The 23,439-nt window shown below is 42.5% G+C and overlaps 1 protein-coding gene across 1 annotated transcript in view; it reads left to right on the top strand.

Annotated features, from left to right (window-relative positions):
* Positions 1–2,942: 2,942 nt before the first annotated feature.
* LOC138301648 (SRSF protein kinase 2-like) overlaps positions 2,943–23,439 on the top strand; it is a 728,951-nt gene continuing 708,454 nt past the window's right edge. The window contains exons 1-2 of the mRNA XM_069242163.1: positions 2,943–3,036; positions 3,469–3,577. Coding sequence (XP_069098264.1) covers positions 2,943–3,036; positions 3,469–3,577 — 203 coding nt within the window. The remainder of the gene's footprint in view (positions 3,037–3,468; positions 3,578–23,439) is intronic.

Below are 23,439 nucleotides of genomic sequence, written 5' to 3'. Positions count from 1 at the left end.
CCGTGGCCGCAGTAAGTTGGCGGCAGTCAGCGTGGCGGTAAGTGAGATTTACTGCTAATTTCATAATGAGGTCCCAAGTGTTTCCGTATTTAGACGACTGGCTGATCAAAGCCAAGTCCAGGTCTCAGGCACAGCGGTTGACATGTGCCTTCGTGGAGGTACTTGCAAATCTGGGCCTAACTATCAACCCTGACAAATCAGCTTTCCAACCCTTGAAAAGAAGAACATTTCTGAGGGCATTTTTGGACACATCCTGCAACAAGGCAACTCCTACAGGAGAAAGGCTAAAAAGGCTCATATTCCTGGCTAGGCTAGTGCAAAAAAGAAAGTCTGTTTCAGTTCCCCTCTTCACATCCTTTTTGGGACTGATGTCCTCTTGTATTTCACTAGTGCCATTCTGTCGGCTCAGAATGTGACCCCTCCAAGAACAGCTGGACCTTAAGTGGACACAGTCCAAGGGGTCTTTTGACTATATAATCAGAATAACGAAACCCATGATAACATCTCTGTCTTGGTGGACTCAAGAATCTCAATTGTCAGTGGGATTATCTTTTCTCCTCCAACCTGCTCCGTGGGTGATCACTACAGATGCATCTCTCGAAGGTTGGGTAGCCTTCCTTCAGAACTTACAAGTCAGGGACAGATGGAAGCCGCATCAGAGGTCTCTCCATATCAATTATCTCAAATTGAAAGCAGTTCGCCTAGTGCTTTGCGCTTTCCTTCCAAAGATAAGGGGCTCATCAGTGCTTAATCATACAGACAACACTACAACTATGTATTATGTCAACAAGTAGGGATGAACAAGACCTCTCCTCTTATCGCGAGAATCTCAGCAAATTTGGAACTGGTCCATCATTCACAGAGTGAGTCTTCAAGAAGAACATGTTCCGGGCATTCAGAACGCCATGGCGGGCTCTCTAAGCATGTCGACGTCATCCAACCATGAATGGGAACTGGATCAGAGGGTGTTCAATCAAGTTTTCTCCCTGTAGGGCAAACCAAACCTGGATCTTTTTGCCACCCCAAAGAATGCAAAATGCCAATTCTTTGCAAGTTGGGATCCCCATCGGGGCTCTTGGGGGAATGCATTTTTGATGGCATGGTCAGGAATTTATGCTTATGCTTTTCCTCCCATTCCCCTCATACCGAGAGTTCTGGTGAAGATCAAGAACAAACGCTGCAGACTTCTCCTGATCTCCCCAGCATGGCCTCGGCAGCATTGGTATACAGAGCTGCTTCTCCTCTCAGAGAGCCACAGCATCCCTCTACTAGTAACACCATCAGTCCTAACAATGAGCAAGGGTCACTTCACTTGACAGCCTGGCTCCTGAACACCATGAATTTGCACACCTAAATATTCCTTCAGACTGAAGAGTCACCCTCGCCAGAGCTGCAGCTGACAGTACCAGCAAATGTTATTGCCTGAAATGGAGAAGATTTTGCATATGGTGCAAACAGGCTCAGGTACATCCTTTCTCCTCATCGCCAGTGCTGATACTACCTTATCTTATCCATCTAGCGAGATCAGGTTTGGCAAACACTTCGATTAGAATCCGCTTGGCAGCAATTTCCCGGTATATGCGGAAGGACAACACACCTCCTCTGTGGTCCACAAGGGTCATAAAACTATTTCTTAAAGGACTTTTTCAATCTTTCCCACTAGTCAGACCACCGCCACTAGCTTAACCTGTTTTTTCCCCAATTAATGAAACCTCAGTTCGAACTGATTCACAAACCAGACTTAAAATTTTTATCTTGGAAAGTCGCTCTCCTTCTTGCCCTAACCTCAGCCAGAATAGTAAGCGAGATCCAAGAATTCACTATCCAGGACCCTTTCTTACAGTTCAAGGGAGAAAGGGTAGTCTTACGAACAAACGCAAAGTTTATACCCAAAGTTACTTCGGATTTCCACATTAATCAACCTGTATTGCTAAAGTGTACTTCCCAAATCCTTCAACACTGTCGGACCAGGCTCTTCATTCCTTGGACGTTAAAAGGTGTCTCAAATTTTATCTGGACAGAACTAGATACTTTAGAAATTCAAATCAACTTCTCGTGACATTCAGTGTTCCTAGAAAAGGCCAGTTGCTATCCAAGCAAGGGATTGCAAGATGGATATCCTCTGCTATCGATTATTGACATAAAGTGTCAGGAAAGCCTCTGTGCAGACCAACTCATGCACATTCAACAAGGGTGGTTACCGCATCCACGGCGCTCTTCGCAGGCGTGCCCATCCAAGACATTTGCAGGGCGGCCACCTGGAAATCCATGCATACATTTGCAAGGCATTATTGTTTAGAAGAAACTCCGGAGGGTGATATAGCAGTAGGACAAGCGGTAATGCAGCATTTGTTCCAGTAAAGGTGAGCTGTTATTTTTTTCCCACCAACCTACTATACTTTGTGCACATTGTATAAGATTGTATTCTTCCCTTGACAATGCACTATTTATCATTTATCACAGTACAGTGATCTTTTCTTTGCATAATAGTTGACTATTTAATGTTTTCTCTTCTCTCATTCATAATATTTCTTATTTCAGTAATTGTGGTAATATTTATCATACAATGTGCTTCATCACTGCTTGCTATTCTGATTCAAGCATGTGAATCTATGAAAGTTCCAATACTGGAGTAAGAAAATTAGTTACTTACCTGTAACTGTAGTTCTCCAGTATTGGAATATTTCATAGATTCACATGTGACCCTCCCTTCTCCCCTGGGAAGCTCACCGTTCTATGTTCTCTCCTTCAGATACTTTGGCACTCGTGCTTTAGAAAATCTGAGGGACTGGAGCTTCTCACAGGAGGGTTCTAGAGGGAAGGGAAGCCTGATTAGCTGAAACCTGAGATTGGTCTTTTTTCTCAAATAGACAAGGATAGGCTACTAAGCTGGGAGGCCATTAGGCCTTTTTTCCCACTATAGTTACTACTACATTGCTATAATGTACCGGGGGCTCCCATCTCGACGATGGGGAATGATTCAAGCATGTGAATCTATGAAAGATTCCAATACTGGAGAACTACAGTTACAGGTAAGTAACTTATTTTCCTGCACTGCACGTCTACCCCACTGCTGTTTGACCCCAAGAAATGTGATTCCCGAAGAATCTGACAGGAACGGGCTTTTTAAGCAAGCATTAATTCCTCAATGAACAAACAAGGCAAATGCAAGCAAGGCAAGAAAATATCAGATCACAGTGTGGAAAGACCACAATTTCTAAACCACAATGTTTGCCTGAGGAATTGAGCTAATACCCAGGCAATTAAAAAGTGGAAAAGAAATGGGATGTTTTCGAGGAGGCTCTGTAGTTTGGAATAAATTCATATTGGGGTGTTCACGGCATTGGTGATGGTGGGTGAAGATTCTGTGGATGCAAGTTTCGTTAATGCACTTGTGAAAAAGTATTCTAGTAGCACACTATTTTGGAAATACCATTTTCGAGACAACCCCTTCATTTTCTTTTCCAGGTGGATACCATGTTGTAAAATTAGGTGACCTGTTGAATGAGCGATACCATGTCATCCGGAAGGTTGGGTGGGGCGAATATTCAACAGTATGGCTGTGCTGGGATTTCAAGTGAGTATTTATGGGATTTCAAGTAATGCATTTTGCAAGTAGTCAAGATTGAAATGGTGTTCAAAGCCATTGTTTAACATGCATGTAAGTTTGGCCCTATCTGACCCTCTCACCAAAACATAGGCATTAGCAAAGACTTATCCACTCTTCTTTTGGGAAATAATGTTCGCTAAACATGTACATTAGCATACATATGTTCACTTTAAACCCTCCCCCACTCACGTCTTCCAAAATATGGCTTTTCCTCTCAGATGAAGTCGAAGGAAGGAAGAGCTAGTACATATATAACATGTTCTCATGGCTCAAGATAAAATGAGTAGTACTGTTTCCAGACAGTAATGTGTCAGTGCCGCTGATAGATATACGCATCAATGGGCCTGTTAATCATAAAATGCACCAGTGGTCCGTGGTCTTTGTCAGTATGTGCATCATTTACCTCTAGTATGTGTCAGAGGACCCCAGCATGATACGCATCAGTGGCCCCAGGCAGGAAACGTGCTTCATTAGTCCTCCGTAACTAGCATTTTCCTGGATACCTTTGCCTGTAGATTTCTCACCTCCAGACTTGTTCCAGCAAAATTTGAATTTGCTTTACCCCACCAAACGTTGGCTCCACTTCTCGACTCACTGAACTTTACATGGTGCTGCATGGTGTTCTGAGATCAGTTAATTTTTGCCCTCCCAATTTGATGCAGACCTTTTGTTTGCTCTCCATTTGAATTTTTCTACAAGAACCTACTCCTATGAGTGCTGTCGGACCCATGTCACCTCCAAGAGGATCCGGTTTTAGAATATGCCATTCTGGTCATAAGCAGATGCCTAACTCAGACCTCTACAAAATCGGACTTGCTTGACAGGTTCCTAAGTTCGACTCCAAGTCCTGTGGTAAATGTAGTCTCTTGCACATCACAATTGTCAAGGAAGAAGAAGCAGAGCTCCTTATAGCTTAAGCCTGTGATGAATGCAGCAGTGATCACCACTCTAGGTCCTATTTGAGATCCTAGTCCACTTTCCTCCCAGAAGGTGAATCTTTGTAGCAGGGTCCATCAGAGGAGAAGACCACCTGCAAGAAAAACAAAAAAAAAGTTTAAAAAAAATATGTTATTGTTCGTTCTGGTTCGTAGTTGGCAGGATGCAGGATATTGCCAAGCTATTTCTCTGCTCTGACCTGGATGCTGTGGATTAGGTGACCAGGTGTATATGCTTCTCGGTGGGTATACACCAACATGAACATTTCTGGGGATGTCCAGACTAATTTAGTGTGTATGGCCTTTAATAGTTATCTCCTGTTTGGAGAGAAGACTGACTTGGCTCTGAATGGAGCCAAGCAGGGCCATGCCACAACTTCCTGTTGTGTCTTCTCCAGCACGCTAAATCCAAAAGCAATAAAGAAAATTCATATGTTCCCATTTGGCCCAGGAGGTAGGAGACTGGATGTTTTATTCGATCTGCAGGAGTTTTCATGCACTGGTCTGGAATCACCAACACAGTGTGATTTTTAGAGAGATCCACTCACTGCCGGTTTGCTGTTCTTGCCATTTGGCCTTATGGAGGTGCCTTGTGTCTTCAAGAAGGTCCGGTCAGTGATTTTGGTGCTTTTTTGTAGGTCAAGGATACATGTATTCCTAAACCTCTGTGACTGTCTATTAAGGGCTAGTTTGCATCAACTGTTGTTGGACCATCTTCAGAGCATCATCAGAAGTCTCACCTGCAGCCCACGCAAAGCATCTTCTTCATCAGGGCTGAGCTGGATGCAGTCACTCTTAAAGCCTTTACTCGTCCTCATAGAGACCCTGACAATCAAAGTATAATTCTTATGTTTCAGCAGGAAAGTCATCACTTTTGGGGCTCGTTACCCCTTGTATTCTGCTTATCTCAAATGCTCTATGGCACATTCAAACTCTTCAGGGGTGCCACCGTCTTTAGTGGGCTGAAGGCCATTCAAATCTCCCCAGAGGCAGCTCGGGGTCTCTGATGGTGGCTGATGCTGGAGCATCTTACTTGTACCTTTTGCCCACTGCTGTCCACAGTGTTGCCCTATTCCTTCTCCCTTGATTTGGGCTGCCCCCATGACGCCAATGAGATCAGCGGCTTGGGCCCATTGTGGAGCAGAAAGTTAACATAAACCAACTTGAGCCTTGAGCAATATGACTTCCCCTCAAGACATTCTTGACCTCAGTTCACAGTAAATCACTTAAAGTCCTTATAGACAAGGCATCCGCAACACGGTACACCAGCAGTAAGGGTGGCATGACCTAATGTACTCTAGGCTTCGGGTATTGCAACTACAGCATTCACCACTGGCTCATAATGTTTGGCTGGCTGTCGGGCTCTCTGAATGGGCGGGAATTGGCATTAACTTCCTGACCACAGTTAGCATCTTTACCCAGAGGTTGGTCCATTCTTCACCTTTTGGGGCACCCTTCTTGTCAACCTCTTCTCCACTCATGAAATTGCTCATTGGCCAACTGTTCTGCATACTCATGTTTCTGCAGTAAAAGGTTCTGTGAGGTTCCTTTTATCTTGAGGTTGGACTTCTAGTTTCAGTATGGTTTCTACACATTACTCTGAATCCTTTTGATCTGAAGAAACTGACTCAGGACCATGTGTAGATGATCTTGATGGTGTTTGACAGGCTGAGGTGTGTGTGCTATTCAAACCTGCTATGCTTTTTTCTATGTACCCCCATTCTGCTTCCTCTTAGGGGATATTTTTCTCTCATTTGGAGATGCTTCATCTGAACCTCCGGAGCTTCCGCCTTCTTAACTGAAGTGGGTGGATGTCATCTTGGCAGTGCACCATCCATCTACAAAATCTCTGTATTCTGGTGGGTGGTTATGTTTTTATCCTTAAAGCCCTGAGGACGGGGTTGACCTTTTTAATGTGTTTTAATGTGTGTTTGTAAGTTATGTTGTTCTTTGCCCTTTCTTTAGCCCTGCAAGGCTTGCTTAGAGTACCATTAAAGGTTCTTTGTCAACAATGTCAGTTTTTCCTTGTTTGCTGGAACAGCCGTCCTTGTTCAAGTCACCTATTGTGATATGTTTCTTAAAGAAGCTGTCTTACATGTTTCTTCCTTTGGCTTTTGTTAGGCCTTAAATGTTCTTAAAGTCTCCCTCTTTTTATGATTGCCATCATATCTGTTTGCTGTGTCAGAGAGCTGCAGACTGTCTCTGAGCCCAGCTTTCATGTTTTCTTTCATGACAAGTTAATACTTAGAATGAGACCTTCCTACTGAAGGGAGTTTCTTCATTCTACATTGGCCAATCTGTTACCTTGCCATTGGCTAACCTTCTTTGTATCCTGCCACGGAGAAACAGAGACTGTGTCACTGGATCTTTGCAGGGCTTTCAATTTCTACATCGACAGGACTTGGGAACATTGCTTCTGTAATAAGCTTTTCCTTGGTTATGCTGGTTCCAAGAAAGATATGGCGGTTCTGAACCAGACAGTTTCCTGCTGTATCATCCTATGTATCACACCCTTACCAAGAAGAAGTGGCCACGGGGTGTCAGAACCCCTTCGAACATAGTGAAGATCACTTATTGTGTGTTATTAGGAATGTTTCTGCCCTGACTATCTATGGAACTGCAACTTTACCAGGTATTTCAGTCTTGATTCTGAAGCACACAGGGATATCCATTTTGCTAGTTCTGTATTGCAAGACTTCTTGGTTCAGATCAACGCCTTAGACATACCTCCTATGGAGTACGGCATGATTCAAGAGATGAAGAATTTACAAGTAGAAGTATCTATCAGATGAACAATTTGTGGTAACTGTCTTTCTGGTGGATACTCTACATACTGGCAGATTCCTCACCTACCCAGCTGGTCTTGCAGATGTTGTAATATGGTTCCAAATTAATTTCCTTCACTGCATTCCTATTGATCTTGTACGTCTACTCTCCCCTGTAAGGTTTTGGAAAAATGAAGAGATCTGATGTCAGAGCAACGTGAGGCTTCATGTAAGGCTCCCTGATGTCATATTCATGGAGGTACTGGAATCGAACTAGAGATGTTGTTTAAGTGCAACGGGTTGTATCATAGTACAAGGAATCATATGCATAGACTTTCATTTACAATTATTTTCATAAGGCATGGTATTTACCTAGACTTACATTTGCATCACTTTTTTTTTTTACAATCCATTGTAAATCGGTTTCTGTGTAGTTGTTTGCTTTCTTCATTATTTATTCAGGTTCGAAAAAGTAAATGCAGCAAAGGCTGGTAAATAACTTATTTTGGAAAAAATATTTTAAAAAGATGTTCTTAGATCTTTATTCAAATTACAATTCATTTAAGAATAGGTTTTTAAAGTGATTTACGAAACAGGTAATTCAGGTAATTAAATTCTTATTTGTTTGAATTTCAGTCACTTGAAGAATGGATAGGTAAATTGTTATCTGCAAAGTCTGGTAGTAATTTAATTAGAAGACATTAAATACAATAAAATGCCTCTAACTTTAACATTTAATGCACATTAATTTGACAATTGTTAAATTTTAAGAAAATACATTCTGTTTTTGAACGGGTTGATTAAGTGATATAAGGTGCAAAGGGTGGGTAGTAATTTAAATGGAACACATTAATTATATTGTATTTTATCAATAGAATTTATTTGAACTGCTCAGACTAATTTAAATATTGTTAATTAGAATTTTTAATAGTGCTGGTGATAGTCATATAAGGGCAAAGGAGGGGAGTAAAATAATTTGTAATACAATAATTACATTTAAGTTATAAAAACACATTTATAATACAATTATTGTTAAAAAGAATAATGTTCAATTTAAGATCGGGATACAAAATATATACAATTCCATAAAAAATGAATTAAAGTTTAACATTGTATTTGCAGTAAAAACACAGTTGATGGCAGTGTAGCTTCTTCAAAATGCCTGTGAAATACACTGCCACATCAAAAGTGATGTAAATGTTGGCACTCTAAATGTAATTTCCATAGAGGTACATTACAATGCCATATACATCTTATTGTTGTAATTGATGCATTGTATTGTACACCTGTATGCATATATTGAAACAACACTACATAGTAACCAGGAATAATGGCCTTAAAATAAATATCTTCATTAGCATTTCGAATGTGCAGTTAGTACAACGCAAAGAACTTCCCGAGTTGACACGCGTAATCATAACATATAAACATTCAAACAGTTAACACACTAGCAGCTAAATAGTCCCTGTCCCTCAGGGGTTTTCAATACGAGTAATTTACTCCTGCCTGGGATTGGCTGGTACGGGTAGGGATTGGGATTTGGGAAGGGTAACATGCACGTCTGTGCACATACTAACTAGAAAGCTACTAATCAGTAGTCAGCTGGGGATATGAGGTGGGAGGAGAATAGCAGCATAGCATTATTCATCAGTCACACTTCTCATACACACCCTATATCGACCCCACTGCAGAGCCCATCTGACCTCCCCTGGGGGTGTGAGGAGCCGGTTATAAGACACTAACAGAGGATAATGATCTGAATGTGTTTTAGCGAGATATTCAGCTTGTGTGATCCTTGTATGCATTGGGCTATTGCACAGGAACTAATTCAATCTGGCATACAAATCATGCATCTTAGAATAATAGGAATACTTCCTGCAGCCTAGATTCTGCGCTTTGCAGGAGCCAACATCCACTTCCCCCGACACAATCCAGTTCAGAAAACCCTTGGCTGTCATGTGGATGGTGAATGAGTGCAGTGCACTGGTGCGATATATCCATAATAATAGCTATACAATTGAATTCTACCCTTACAATAAATGGGTAATGCAGTATGGTTGTATGTGACACTGACCCAGCATACGTCAATAACATCCAATATTACATACTTTTAACACCTCTGCTTATCTGAACTTCTGCTTTCACAAATCGCACGCATAAGGAAAACCAGATCCAGCGGGCGCACCTTCTCCTACGTTGCTCCTAAAGCATGGAACGAGCTGCTGCTACAAGTAAGAGCCTGCTCCTCATTTCCTCAAGAAGCTGAAGACCTGGCTTTTTTAGAAGTCCCACTGGGCCCTAGGTGTGCGTAGAGGCACACCTGCTCAGTGTCTGGATACTCTCCCTGGTGATAGCGCGCTGCACAAAGCTGTATGACAAAACATATGCAGGGCCATGATATCAGGGGAAACAAGTTGATCTATGTTTAGGCTATATTCTTCCTGTCCAGCCTGCCTACTCACTATTATGTATCTTCCTGTAGCGATTTCTATCTGGGGCTGGAAGGGTGTACCTGGGTGGTTCTTGGTAACACTTGGGAGACAAATGCTGAATATGTTGTGGTAGTACAGCAGCCCCGCCTTCTTCTCTGCAGAGCTTGGCCTGGAATCTTGGTGAGGGGCGATTCTTGGTGTCATGTGATCTGGGCCAGTCCCCCTTCACTACTGGCCTGTATGTTATACCTTATGCTTTGGAAATTGAGACCTTCCATTGCATTTAAGCATTATGATATGGCTACATCTGTCATTTATTTCTAAATCCGAATACTTCAATTTGCTTCTCCCTTCCCATCACCCACCGACCCATATACTAGTGTGTGTCACCATCACTCCATTGAGTAACAACTGTGCAGAGCATGAGCTTACCACCCACAGGGCAGTGAGGCAGTAATGCCCTGTCCGTACTATTTGTAGAAAAGAAATGACATTGGAGCACTTTTAGCATGAGCCCAAGCTAAAACGACAAAAGAGAGCCACAACAGTCAGTGCTATGAGAGAGAGAACTCCACAAGGAAAGAAAAAACAAAACAGAAAAAAGAAGAGAATGACAGGGATACAAACGGTCATCCAGTCAGCAACCCGCCAGGTCAGCTGTCATTGCTATGGATTCTAATATGGCTAGGAAGGAGAAACTCCCCAATTGCACTCATTTGCAGTGGTCTAACTAATTAAGAAATTGTGTTCTAATAATTTTGCCTGCTGTCACAGGGTTATATGTGGAGGGCAACACTGCCTTCAGAGCCCTTGGCACTACCCTCCCTTGCAGCAGTCCAGAACCGTGCTGCCCACCTGCATCATATTGCACCATACATTCCAGTGCCTCAAAGGCATTAGCTAAGTAGTGAGATCTTTTGTCCATTTTTACTCGCACTTTAGCTTGGTAGTTTAAGGCATATTAAAGCCACACACCCTTCCTTTTACATCTGTGAATGACGTCCTCTGCCTTTGTACCTGTGCTGTAAAATATGGTAATGGGGCACATTCATATTTTTAACACCAAAGGGCCCTTTTGTGAATGCCTGTTGAAGGATGAAGTTGTTGCCCTTGTTATGCAGTAATCTTGCTACCACAGGCACCAGGGCTCTCTCGATCTGAAGGGGGCAGGGCCCTAACGGAACTCTGTGCACCGCTTCAAGTGCACAGCAGTTGGCTATGTGCCCAGCACCATCACCTTCTGTTTTCAGTCTTCCAAAAGTGAAATCATGGAGGTGCCTTCAGTATTCTCAGGGAGGTCAACCATCCGGCATGTTGTTCCTTCCAGCACACCCCTGCTGATTCTCTTCTCTGCCCTTCAACACTTGTATCTGCTCAGCAATAAAAAATAAAATGGGCCTGAAAACAGGTACAAGATCTGACACGGATGTGTCTACCTTGTGTATCCTCTCTGACATTTTTGTGTGGCCATCGTAAAGCAACCCCTAATCCACTGCAGGGAGTATTTTGTTTTCCAGTATGTCCCTAGTGGCTCATATGGCTGTCAGGATAGCACCTAGCTTGTTCCCTGCAGCAGGTGCTTCTGCCAAACCTGCCATCCCAACGTCACAAGGAGTCTTTCCTGTTGTAGCTGCGGCCTCTCCCACAGTCTCATCCGTGTGCCTTTGACTCCTGCTCATGTCTGCCAGCACTGAAATTTGGCAATCCAGTTTACCATATCCAGGGCTCTTTTGGGTCAGTAATATAGACCTCACACAATCCCCAGCCAACAGCACGACACAATAGGCAGTCCATGGTTTACACATTCGGTCTGCTGCGGACTGTGCCTATTTATTATATATTCACCAACAGTTAAGATCCCCCACGTTGTAGCCTGCACCTCGTTCGAACTCTGAACTCTACAATACTCTCTTCTAGCCTCAGAGTGCCTGCTGATGCTCAGCCTGTATATGACATTAATGTTCATTACAGGGGCAATGACAAGGGCCAGTTCCGTAGCAACTCTTTTCCCAACTGCTCCCCGCATTCAATACTAAGGAACAATCACCCATTCTGAACACAGCAGCAATGGGGAAGTCAGTCAGAAGTTTATGTCACTATTGTGGCTCTACAAGTGTGCATCACTGATCTGGAGGATATAGCAAATAACTCCTGTGCCGTGTAGCACATCCTGCTATTTACCCAGATCAGGAATTTGTATAGGCAGTGTGCCAAAGTCTTTAATGTCTGCCCTTGCCCATTGTCTCACTGACCACCTTGATGTGGTGCATTCATCTGCTGCCAGCTCCCCTGCACTAAGGCTAGCATCTTGTGATAGTTACCACTTATGCAGGGAGCTCGTCTTGCTCCAGTAACCCACTGCGGCCCAGTCGGGGACAGTCACTGACCTTAGCATGGCCATGGACCCGGGCTCTCTGCCCCCACCACAGCACCTCCTTCTGTCTGTTTTCGGGAACCAATGACAGGTCATGGCTGACTTCAACCTTGTTACAGCAGTGGATCCCAAGCAGTTGATTCATGGGTCAGCCCGTTGGCACCTGCAGAGCTTCTTGCTTTGTTGCAGTTCCCCTGTTCTTGTACTCCCCCCTTAACGCCTGAGACTCTACTCTGGCCTGCACCTCTACTCCTCCACTGCCTGGCACTCCCGCTCTCTGCCACACACATAATCCCCAGATGAAGGTCATACTAAGCCAAAGTGACTCGAACATCTTAAGAAACTGTGGGCCTGTTTTCCATGTTGGCGGAAAGGATACTTTATCGCTATGGCGACGGAGTATTCATACCTCCAACATAATGATCCGCCCACCCAGTTTAAATGTAGGTGGCCGATAGGTTTGTCTACGCTTTGACCTCTCCATCACCGCCATAGCCAAACCTCTCTGATGGCCCAGTGGAGTAAGGGCCTTCAGAGACATGGCTAAATGTATACCCACCCAATCAGGATGGGCAGATATATAGCCATTATTTTACTGATCATCAACATCAGGCAATCTCTGGCGGTGAGGGACAGTAAAATGCTAATATTGCTCCTTTTGCATTGAGATGACTCCCACAGTGCAGGGGGCATTACATTTTTTTCTTTTCAAGAAGTAATTCATATTTCTGAATTTTAAAAAAAACTGTACAGGGCTGACGCAGCCCTGCACCGAACAGCAAAATGCATTGGCAGGAACCGCCGTTATGGCGATCCCTGCCAATCAATGCCTTATAAATGACTGCCTCCTTGGGCTATTTTGTTAGGATAGTGCATAAAATTGAATCCTTTCAAGCAGTCTACTGTAACCATTTTCCCTGTTCAGCCCTCATTTTAGTCCGCAGTGTGGAATTCTTCATGGCCTTTATTTATAAATTTGGCAAGCGGTCCCTCCACCATAGGGATGGTGTAATTTATACTTCGTTCCCCTGGCAGAACGATGGGCCATTCTCCAAATAATAAATAGAAATGGAGACTCGCTCATCTCCTTGCAACAAAATGAATCTTTCAGACACTACTGTAGACCCACACTATACACATGGAGCTCAAGTTCAGCCTTCAAAATATTGGAAGTGGAAAGAGCAATATTATCACACAAAAAAACAACCACGGCACCGGGCCCAGACAGTGTACCCCGAAATCTTTTTCACTCTGATCCATTAATTTGGGCTCTGTTGAAACTGGCTTTTTGACAGGGTCATCCCCAACCTTTTTGCCTCCTTCCTCCTATTTTATCTGACCTGTTGTTGTTGGCTTTTGAACTCTGGGCACTTTACCTCTGCTAACCAGTGCTAGAGTGCATATGCTCTCTGTGTAAATTGTACTGTTGATTGGTTTATCCATGATTGGCTATTTGATTTACTTGTAAGACCTTAGTAGAATGCACTATGTGTGCCTAGGGCCTGTAGATTAAATGCTACTAGTGGGCCTGCAGCACTGGTTGTGCCACCCACTTCAGTAGCCCCTTAACCTTGTCTCAGGCCTGCCATTGCAAGGCCTGTGTGTGCAGTTTCACTGCCACTTCGACTTGGCATTTAAAAGTACTTGCCAAGCCTATAACTCCTTTTTTCTACATATGTCACCCCTAATAAGTGCCCTAGGTAACCCCTAGAGCAAGGTGCTGTGTGGGTAAAAGGCAGGACATGTACCTGTGTAGTTTATATGTCCTGGTAGTGTAAAACTCCTAAATTCGTTTTTACACTACGGTGAGGCCTGCTCCCTTCATAGGCTAACATTGGGGCTGCCCTCATACATTGTTGAAGTGGTAGCTGCTGATCTGAAAGGAGCAGGAAGTTCATATTTAGTATGGCCAGAATGGTAATACAAAATCCTGCTGACTGGTGAAGTCAGATTTAATATTACTATTCTAGAAATACCACTTTTAGAAAGTGAGCATTTATTTGCACTTAAATCTTTCTGTGCCTTACAATCCACGTCTGGCTAGGTTTAGTTGACAGCACCTTGTGCATTCACTCAGAAACACCCCAAACAAAGGGTACTCAGCCTCACTTGCATACATCTGCATTTTGAATGGGTCTTCCTGGGCTGGGAGGGTGAAGGGCCTGCCCTCACATAAAGGACTGCCACACCCCTTACTGGGACCCTGGCAGACAGGATTGAACTGAAAGGGGACCTGGTGCATTTCTTAGCCACTCTTTGAAGTCACCCCCACTTCAAAGGCACAATTTAGTATAAAACAGGGCCTCTGCCCTACTTCATCAGACACTTGCTGGAGAAGAAACCTGAACCAGTACCTGCATCCTGCCAAGAAGAACCGCCTGGCTGCCTAAAGGACTCACCTGACTGCTTTCTACAAAGGACTGCTGCCTTGCTGTTACCCTGCTTCCTTGCTGAACTCTTGTCTGGCTATAAAAGTGCTCTCCAAGGGCTTGGATAGAGCTTGCCTCCTGTTCCCTGAAGTCTCAGGACCATAAAGACTTCTCTTTTTCATTTGGACTCTTCGTGCGCCGAAAATTTTGACGCACAGCTTGCTCCGCGGCGAGAAAATCGCCGCACACCAACGCTGATCGACGCGACACCTTCGGGGCGACCGGAACTTCGACGCACGGCCTCGCAAGGACAACGCGGCCTGACTTCCAGAGGGGAAATCGACGCGACGCCTGCTGTGAGACAGAGAATTCCACGCACAGCCTCCTGGAACGACGCGTAGCCGGAAAACAAGCCGAAGAATCCACACACAGACCCCGGGACATCTGGTAATCCCGCGACCCACAGAAAGAGACTGTCCGCGCGCCGGAAAACGACGCACGACTTCCCCGCGTGAAAAATAACGACGCAAGTCCGTGTGTGCTGGGGAGAAATCGACGCACACACCATTTTTCCACGTATCTCTTCTTCTGCTGCCCTTTGCGGAGATATTCCACTCCAAACCAAGTACTTTGTGCTTGAAAGAGACTTTGTTTACTTTTTAAAGACTTAAGACACTTCATATCACTTTTCTAGTGATAACTTTACAAATTCATATTGCATCTTTGATCGTTTTGACCTGCAAATACCCAGATAAATATTATATATTTTTCTAAACACTGTGTGGTGTATTTTTGTGATGCTATATTATGTTATTGTATGATTTATTGCACAAATGCTTTACACATTGCCTTCTAAGTTAAGCCTGACTGCTCGTGCCAAGCTACCAGAGGGTGGGCACAGGATAATTTTGGATTGTGTGTGACTTACCCTGACTAGAGTGAGGGTTCTTGCTTGGCAGAGGGTAACCTGACTGCCAACCAAAAACCCCATTTCTAACAGGCTCCAGTTCTAATCAAGGTTTTCAGTGAAATCTTACTTTTGAGGAGGACGCCCAGTGCTTAATTTTTGCTTGTTGTTTCCTTATTTTTGAAGGGCCGGCGCTTAGTCTTCTGCTTCAAGCATTTGCTGCGAGCAAAAAACACATATGGGAAAGACGGAGGAAGCGAAAAACGAAAAAGCATCACAAAAGTAGAAAGCTGCTAGAATGAGCTGATGGGACAGGGAGTGTCTGTAAATGGATCGAAGAGGCCCGAGATGGCTTCATGATTACGCTGTTTCAGTATTCCGTGGCCGCACATTTAAATTCAGCAGCCGCGTGTTTAAGAGGAGGGCTGTGGGCACCGACACGTTTTTATTTACAGATTAAGCATTGAGGACGCCTAGTTCCTGAAGCAATGTTCCTGTTGTCTCTCTGTATTAATATTTATTGACCTGAAATTCACCTTTGACTTGAAAAACCATAGCCAACGTTGGTCTGCTTTACAATCGGAAGGCCTTGACACCGATCGCAAGGCATGAATTCGGTATGGCTAGTTCGAAACTACACAGATGCTTTGACCACTTTAGCTTGTTGCTGAACGATGTTGGCAGCTACCTTTAGTCTCGGGCGATGCTACAGTGTGGAATAAGATGATTACACTTTTATTGTAGGTAGACTGTTATTTTGACACCCACAGAGAATGCTGTGCTTCTATTGATTGACAGTTCCACAAACTACTGCAAGAAAAACATTTAGTATTATTGTCTCTGTTTTAATCTTGAAAATAACTCTTTAAGATCCTTACTTGAATTAGTCGAGACACCCGACTGACCCCACTTCCGATGGAGTTTGACGTAAATTCGATCTGGGATTACATTGCATTTTGACCAGTATTATATTAGTTAGGACTAATACAAAATAACTATGCCGAGGCCTATAGAAAGATTATGGCAGATGAGATGTCCTTTCTATGGACTGCTATTTGCCTTGGTTTCAGCATGTTAAAATCTGTTTTAAGGAGATGTGTATGAGGAACTTTGGATGTATCCCACACCAGCATATCTGTAATCCGCGGATACAATATAAAAACCGCACTGGACCATAAAATATAGGCACATTTTAGCACCCATCAACCAAAGCACTTGACATGAAACTAAATCGAGCATAAAATCCATTCAGGAAGCAAACTTTATTTGGATAATATTCAGCCATAAATCAGACCTATTATCTATCTAATATTTCGCCTCAGCGCCTAACCCACATGAGAAGATGTGTGTAAATGTTAGCAATCTTAATACCTGCGTGGGCTTTGCAATTGTGGCACAGGTAGTAAAAATACTATAGTGCATTTTATGATTTTCTGCAGCAGATCCTTGCTCCTTTGCAAAAATATGGGTGCTGCCGCTTTTCAATTGTCCTATACGAATTGGCTTTAGCTCTGTGTTATAGAAGAGATCGCACGATTTATCGTGCATCTGGTGTCTCTGGAGTTTAGAAATTAATAGTCCTGAGGCCATAATACACAGTGTTAGCATTGTATTTGGCTTTATCTGTATCAGATGGGCTTCGAACCTGTTTTCTATGGTTTTACCGTTTACTAATGGTTTTGGCTTTGATTTTCAACATTAGGCCTTTGGAGTTTTTAATGCGTTTTTATAGTATTTATTAGGTTTTTAATTTTTTTTAGGTAAGCTTCAAATAGTAAAGACTCTCGCTTGAGTGATCTGATTGCATATGCATACTCTCTAAGGAATAAGTATTTCTTCCAAGTAATCTGATTAGCACTGCTGTAATATCGAATTTATTGATCGAAACATTTGTTCACTCTTTCAGTCTGTCCAATATTGTGGGTGATCCGCAGAGGGCAAGGGTTGATGGATTCCCTGTGAGGAAGATAGGACTTTCCCGAAAAATGACATAGGGAATGTCTATTCGAAATGCATTTGTAAGGTAATACATGCAGATAAAGGATGACAGTGATAAGTCGTGCCATGGTAGTAGCTGTAGAAAGACATAAAAGGCATAAAGTGAGCCATCTTTAAGAAAGTGTCCTCAGTCACGTAAGACAGTAGACTCTAGAAGGCAGTAAACCCACAAGCTGTTGAAATAATGTGCTAAAAATAAGAGGCTGTGTTAGGGGCTTCAGATACCCAAATGTTTTTTTTGTGTTGCCCTTCCTCAGGCCTAAAATGGGCAAGCATGTACATAGATTTCTGATTATATGACGGAACACCGAATTAAAAACAACTACTAACCTTAACAACGAGGTCGGAACACCGACCTCGTCCTTACTACTAATGATTTTACCACGAATGCCTTAACAACGATATTTCGTTGTAAAGGCATTCCTGATAAAATCATTAGCAATAGGCACCATTCACCCTACATCCCTCTCCCCACCCCCCCAACCCCACCCCAAAACCTAAAACCCCCTGACCCCCCACCCACTCCCCAAAACCAAAAACGCCCCACCCCCCCAACCCCACCCCAAAACCTAAAACCCCCCACCCCCCCAACCCCACCCCAAAACCTAAAACCCCCTGACCCCCCACCCACTCCCCAAAACCAAAAACGCCCCACCCCCCAACCCCACCCTAAAACCTAAAACACCCTGACCCCCACCCACTCCCCGAAACCAAAAACGCCCCACCCCCCCAACCCCACCCCAAAACCTAAAACCCCCTAACCCCCCACCCACTCCCCAAAACCAAAAACGCCCCCAACCCCCAACCCCACCCCAAAACCTAAAACCCCCTAACCCCCCACCCCCTCCCCAAAACCAAAAACGCCCCACCCCACCCCAAAACCTAAAACCCCCTAACCCCCCACCCCCTCCCCAAAACCAAACACACCCCACCCCCCAAACCCCACCCCAAAACCTAAAACCCCCTGACCCCCCACCCCCCCAAAACCAAAAACGCCCCACCCCCCCCAACCCCACCCCAAAACCTAAACCCACCACTTACCTTCGCCAACTCCCTTCTTTGTACCTTAACCACGCATGTTCGTTGTTCAGAACATACGTAGTTAAGGCACAAAAATACGAAGTCGTGGTTAAAAAAAGCGTTGTTACGCTTTCGTTAACCACGACTTTCGTAATAAAAAAGTCGTAAAAAAGGATGTTTACCTAGATTTCTACATCCCGGTGCATGGAAGGCCACCAAAAACAACAGAAAAATAGAAACACATGTTTGATATATTTCTTGATGTCCTCAGATGGCAGTATCTTGATGACATATTTGAGAATGTGTTCTTGTAATGCCTTTGTGGAGATAAGCAATGCTTGCTGTTGGAAGTAGATATTATGTTAGCATTATAGCAGTATCATACACTGAAAATCTTTTACTATACCCTTATCCACTTGAGCAGCCATGTTAGAGATTTTGTGTAGCAAAGACTGTACAACTCCAGTTATCAGGATGGAAAGAAGATAGGTTAGTTCACCTTGTCCTTGTTAATTTGTCAGTTGGTGTGACAAGACAGCTGTTATATTCTGGGAATTGGAAATGTAAGTGATGTAGAATTCATATTTATTGTGAAAAGTTATGTCTGGTGGGCTTCGCAGCTGTTCTGAATTCCATTACTTGCAGGAACTACATTGTTCTATGATTTGTTCTTATCTCAAAGGTTTGCATGCTCCCATCAACTTTTGTTTCCATTTGATAGCAACGCGTTTCATACCGAGAAGTTCTCTTTTACAAAGGTGGGGTGGATAGAACAGGAAGTGGTCATGACCATCATCTGTTCTATTTGCAGCAACACAGCTTCAGTGGCTTTTTCAGTAGCATCTTTTCCACATAGAAACTGCTTTGCTGGATTACGGTGTCAGAGAGGGCTTGAGTGAAGGCACTTTAGTGACATTGGAAGACTGATGCAGATTCTGCTCTCTCATTCCAATGAAAGTCTCCTTTAATGGTTCAGATATGTAGCACATTTTGTGACCAAACCGCTCAACGTACAGATTGCAAATTGACCATAAATTTAGCCAAGGCCAGAGAACTTTCTGTTTTACAGACTTAAGAGAGGACCATTCTGCACTGGCAGATATTTGATGAGGGTCCATTATTAGATCCCTGGCAGGTAAACAAAAAACAAGGTGTTCATTGTCATCTTTGTCAAATTAGCATTTCTCAGCTAAACACAACAGTTAATGTTGTCTTAGTTGTGAAATATCAGTAGATACAAATCTCCCTCTAATAAATCAAAATAGTAGCAAGGTGGACTACAATGTACTAGTTTAGGATATCAGAGAATACATAGTTGAGGAATCTCTGAAATACTGCAGGGAAATTATGTTGCCTGAAGGTTATAACTCTGTATTCAAAGTGACCAAATGGACTGCTGAAAACTGATTTCCACTGATAACCCTCCTTAACACAATGGGTTATGAATGTAGGTCTAGTTTTGTGAAACTGATATCCCAATGTACTCACAACTCTAGGATGTTTTTGATAAGGCAGAGATTGTAACGATCAATGATAGTCACTCTTTAAAAAATATTTGTAGTTGATGCAGGTCCTCAAGTCATGAGATTGCCTTGGACCAAAATACAAACAAACCTCTGTAGGAGAAGTGCAACTCACATTTGCAGGATGTTCTTCAGATACTGCTTCAGCACCTCTTTTGCATGTTCTGAGAGGTATTGGATCAGCCATATACTGTATGTGTGAGTGATACACACAAGTATTCACTCAGTTAGTTAAAGAGGAAGCTAGGGAAAGAAGATATTTTAACCAATGGTTACTGTTGTTCAATTGCTGCAGGTAACATAGTAGTAGACAATGTCATAGACAATGGAAGAGAATCTGGAAGATTCTATGAACCAGAAGTTAGAATTATTGCAGTGAGATCGAAGCAGATCAAGAGTCAGTCATTTATGGAAAATATAGAGAAATGGCTACAGCGCTGCGACCCATAATGATAAGACAGTGATCATCAGAGCATGCATAATGACTGACCTTAGAATTAGCTGGAAGAAAGACAATAAGGCGAATAACAAAGTGAGTGTTGTATTGATCGGGGCCTTCACTAACCCAAAAGTCACACTTAAAAGAAGAAGGGGTATAAGGCCCCAGTTTCTGAAAGGAAAAGTTCAAAAGAAGTAACTAAGACGTAAGTGGGCTATATGTATCATAAGTGATTGATTATTGCTGTTTGTAATTAGACATATTTTCTCTTGAACCGAGCAAGACTGATTTAAATGGGCATATCTGTCCTCATACTTGTCGATCTATTACTTTTTTGTGTCCAACATGTAGAGCACCATTTTGTTTTGCATCAGTCACAATTTGTCATCTTCATTGTTATTTTTGTTTTGGTATATGAATTTATGCTTGCCAGTACTGTCTATATTATTATTTGGAGCAGCTTTGCTCTTAATGTAAGAATCACAACTTCTGGTTCCTGGCATCTTCCATTTTCCACTTCATTAAATATATAGGATTACTAGGTTACAGGTGTAAATACAACTACTGGAACCATTGTTTTAATGTATTAGGTACTGAGCAAATGGCACAATTAAATTCCCAGATGGGTAGATCGAGAAAACCCTTGGAGTCTAGAATACATCTGCATAATAGTGACAGAGGCAGTGCTATTCAAAACGGAGGGTAGAGTAGGCACACATCTGGTTTTAATGTACTCTGGTCGTCGTCAGTACCCAACAATGGAATAATAAGTTGTACTGACAAAACTGAGAGCACAATGATATAGTACATGTTGCCCAATTTACATAGTGTTTAAGCCATGCTTTGATAATTTAACTGTATAGTTTACGTAATCAGGTTGAATGAGATGGCATCCTTGTAGGAACCCAAGGATACTCCAGAGAAATAAATATTTCTTTGAGAGGACTAGAGGATATTGATGACCATACAACAATTTGAACTTGTGCAGGTACAATCTAAGCCATAATCGAGATCTTATGATTGTGTGCCAAATTTCATCAATGTATATTGCTGATCCTCTACAATCCAATAAGACGGATCATTGACATAGTATTGTGGTAAGCAATATCGTTCACAAAAAATATTGTGTCAAAAAAACTGTTTGCTCAGTATCTTGATACTATACTTATAATGCTAAGTGCAAACATATTGGGAAAAATAATGTTGCCACTAATATTGTCCAAAAAATTAAATATATATGGTAGTGGCTCCTAGTTATACAATTAATAGACTTCACTTTACAACTGAGGAAAGGACGCTCACTCAGGATAAAACCATTAAAAATGTAAACAATTCAATAACACGAAAAATAATAATGTAGGAAATAAATAAAATATTACAAATTTAAAACCTCATAAACATATTTACTAAACATACTGTGAACATTACAATAAATTTAAAAACAAAAACATACAGTATAAAATATAAAAAAGCAAACAATTAATGCTATCAAATCCATTTAACTAATATTATGACAACTATTGGAGTTTAAGAATATTAAATATACTCTTCCTACTCTAGTTAGGCAATATTAGGGAATGTGTTGCAATTCGCTGAGTTGAGTTTTACCATTCCTTCTCCAGTCACTGCAATAGTTGGGAAAGTGTTGGACTTCGGAGGGGTTAGATTTACTATTCCTACTCCGGTCAGTGCAACAGTGGGAAAGTATTGGACTCTGGAAGAGTTAAATTTACTATTCTCACTCCAAACAAGACAACAGTAGGAAAAGCGTTGGATTTTGGAGCCAACTCAAAACAATGCAAGAACAGGACAAGCTTTGTATTTTGGAGGGGTAAAATGTACTATATACTCTATTCTAGACAACAGTAGGGAAAGCATTGTACTTCAGCTGGGTTACATTTATTATTCCAATTCCAAACAGTGCAACAGTAGGAAAAGTGTTGGGCTTCAGAAGGGTAACATTTACTATTCCCACTCCAATCTGTGCAACAGGAGGGAAAGTGTTGAACTTTGAGGATGGGGGGGGGGAATACATTTACTATTCCCACTCCAAGCAACAGAACAGTAGGAAAAGTGTTGAACTCTGAAGAGGTTAATTTTACTATTCCTGCTGCAGTCTGAACAAGAGTAGGAAAATTACTTCAGACACAATACATACATAGGTAACACCATTAAAAAAAAAATTAAACTCAATATAACATTTCTTATTTAACATTACAGGGAGTGCAGAATTATTAGGCAAATGAGTATTTTGACCACATCATCCTCTTTATGCATGTTGTCTTACTCCAAGCTGTATAGGCTCGAAAGCCTACTACCAATTAAGCATATTAGGTGATGTGCATCTCTGTAATGAGAAGGGGTGTGGTCTAATGACATCAACACCCTATATTAGGTGTGCATAATTATTAGGCAACTTAACAAAAAACAAATATATACCCATTTCAATTATTTATTATTACCAGTGAAACCAATATAACATCTCAACATTCACAAATATACATTTCTGACATTCAAAAACAAAACAAAAACAAATCAGTGACCAATATAGCCACCTTTCTTTGCAAGGACACTCAAAAGCCTGCCATCCATGGATTCTGTCAGTGTTTTGATCTGTTCACCATCAACATTGTGTGCAGCAGCAACCACAGCCTCCCAGACACTGTTCAGAGAGGTGTACTGTTTTCCCTCCTTGTAAATCTCACATTTGATGATGGACCACAGGTTCTCAATGGGGTTCAGATCAGGTGAACAAGGAGGCCATGTCATTAGATTTCCTTCTTTTATACCCTTTCTTGCCAGCCACGCTGTGGAGTACTTGGACGCGTGTGATGGAGCATTGTCCTGCATGAAAATCATGTTTTTCTTGAAGGATGCAGACTTCTTCCTGTACCACTGCTTGAAGAAGGTGTCTTCCAGGAACTGGCAGTAGGACTGGGAGTTGAGCTTGACTCCATCCTCAACCCGAAAAGGCCCCACAAGCTCATCTTTGATGATACCAGCCCAAACCAGTACTCCACCTCCACCTTGCTGGCGTCTGAGTCGGACTGGAGCTCTCTGCCCTTTA

The sequence above is a fragment of the Pleurodeles waltl genome, chromosome 6 (assembly GCF_031143425.1).
Source record: "Pleurodeles waltl isolate 20211129_DDA chromosome 6, aPleWal1.hap1.20221129, whole genome shotgun sequence".
Classification (NCBI taxonomy): domain Eukaryota; kingdom Metazoa; phylum Chordata; class Amphibia; order Caudata; family Salamandridae; genus Pleurodeles; species Pleurodeles waltl.
This window is presented reverse-complemented; position numbering and strand designations above follow the sequence as displayed.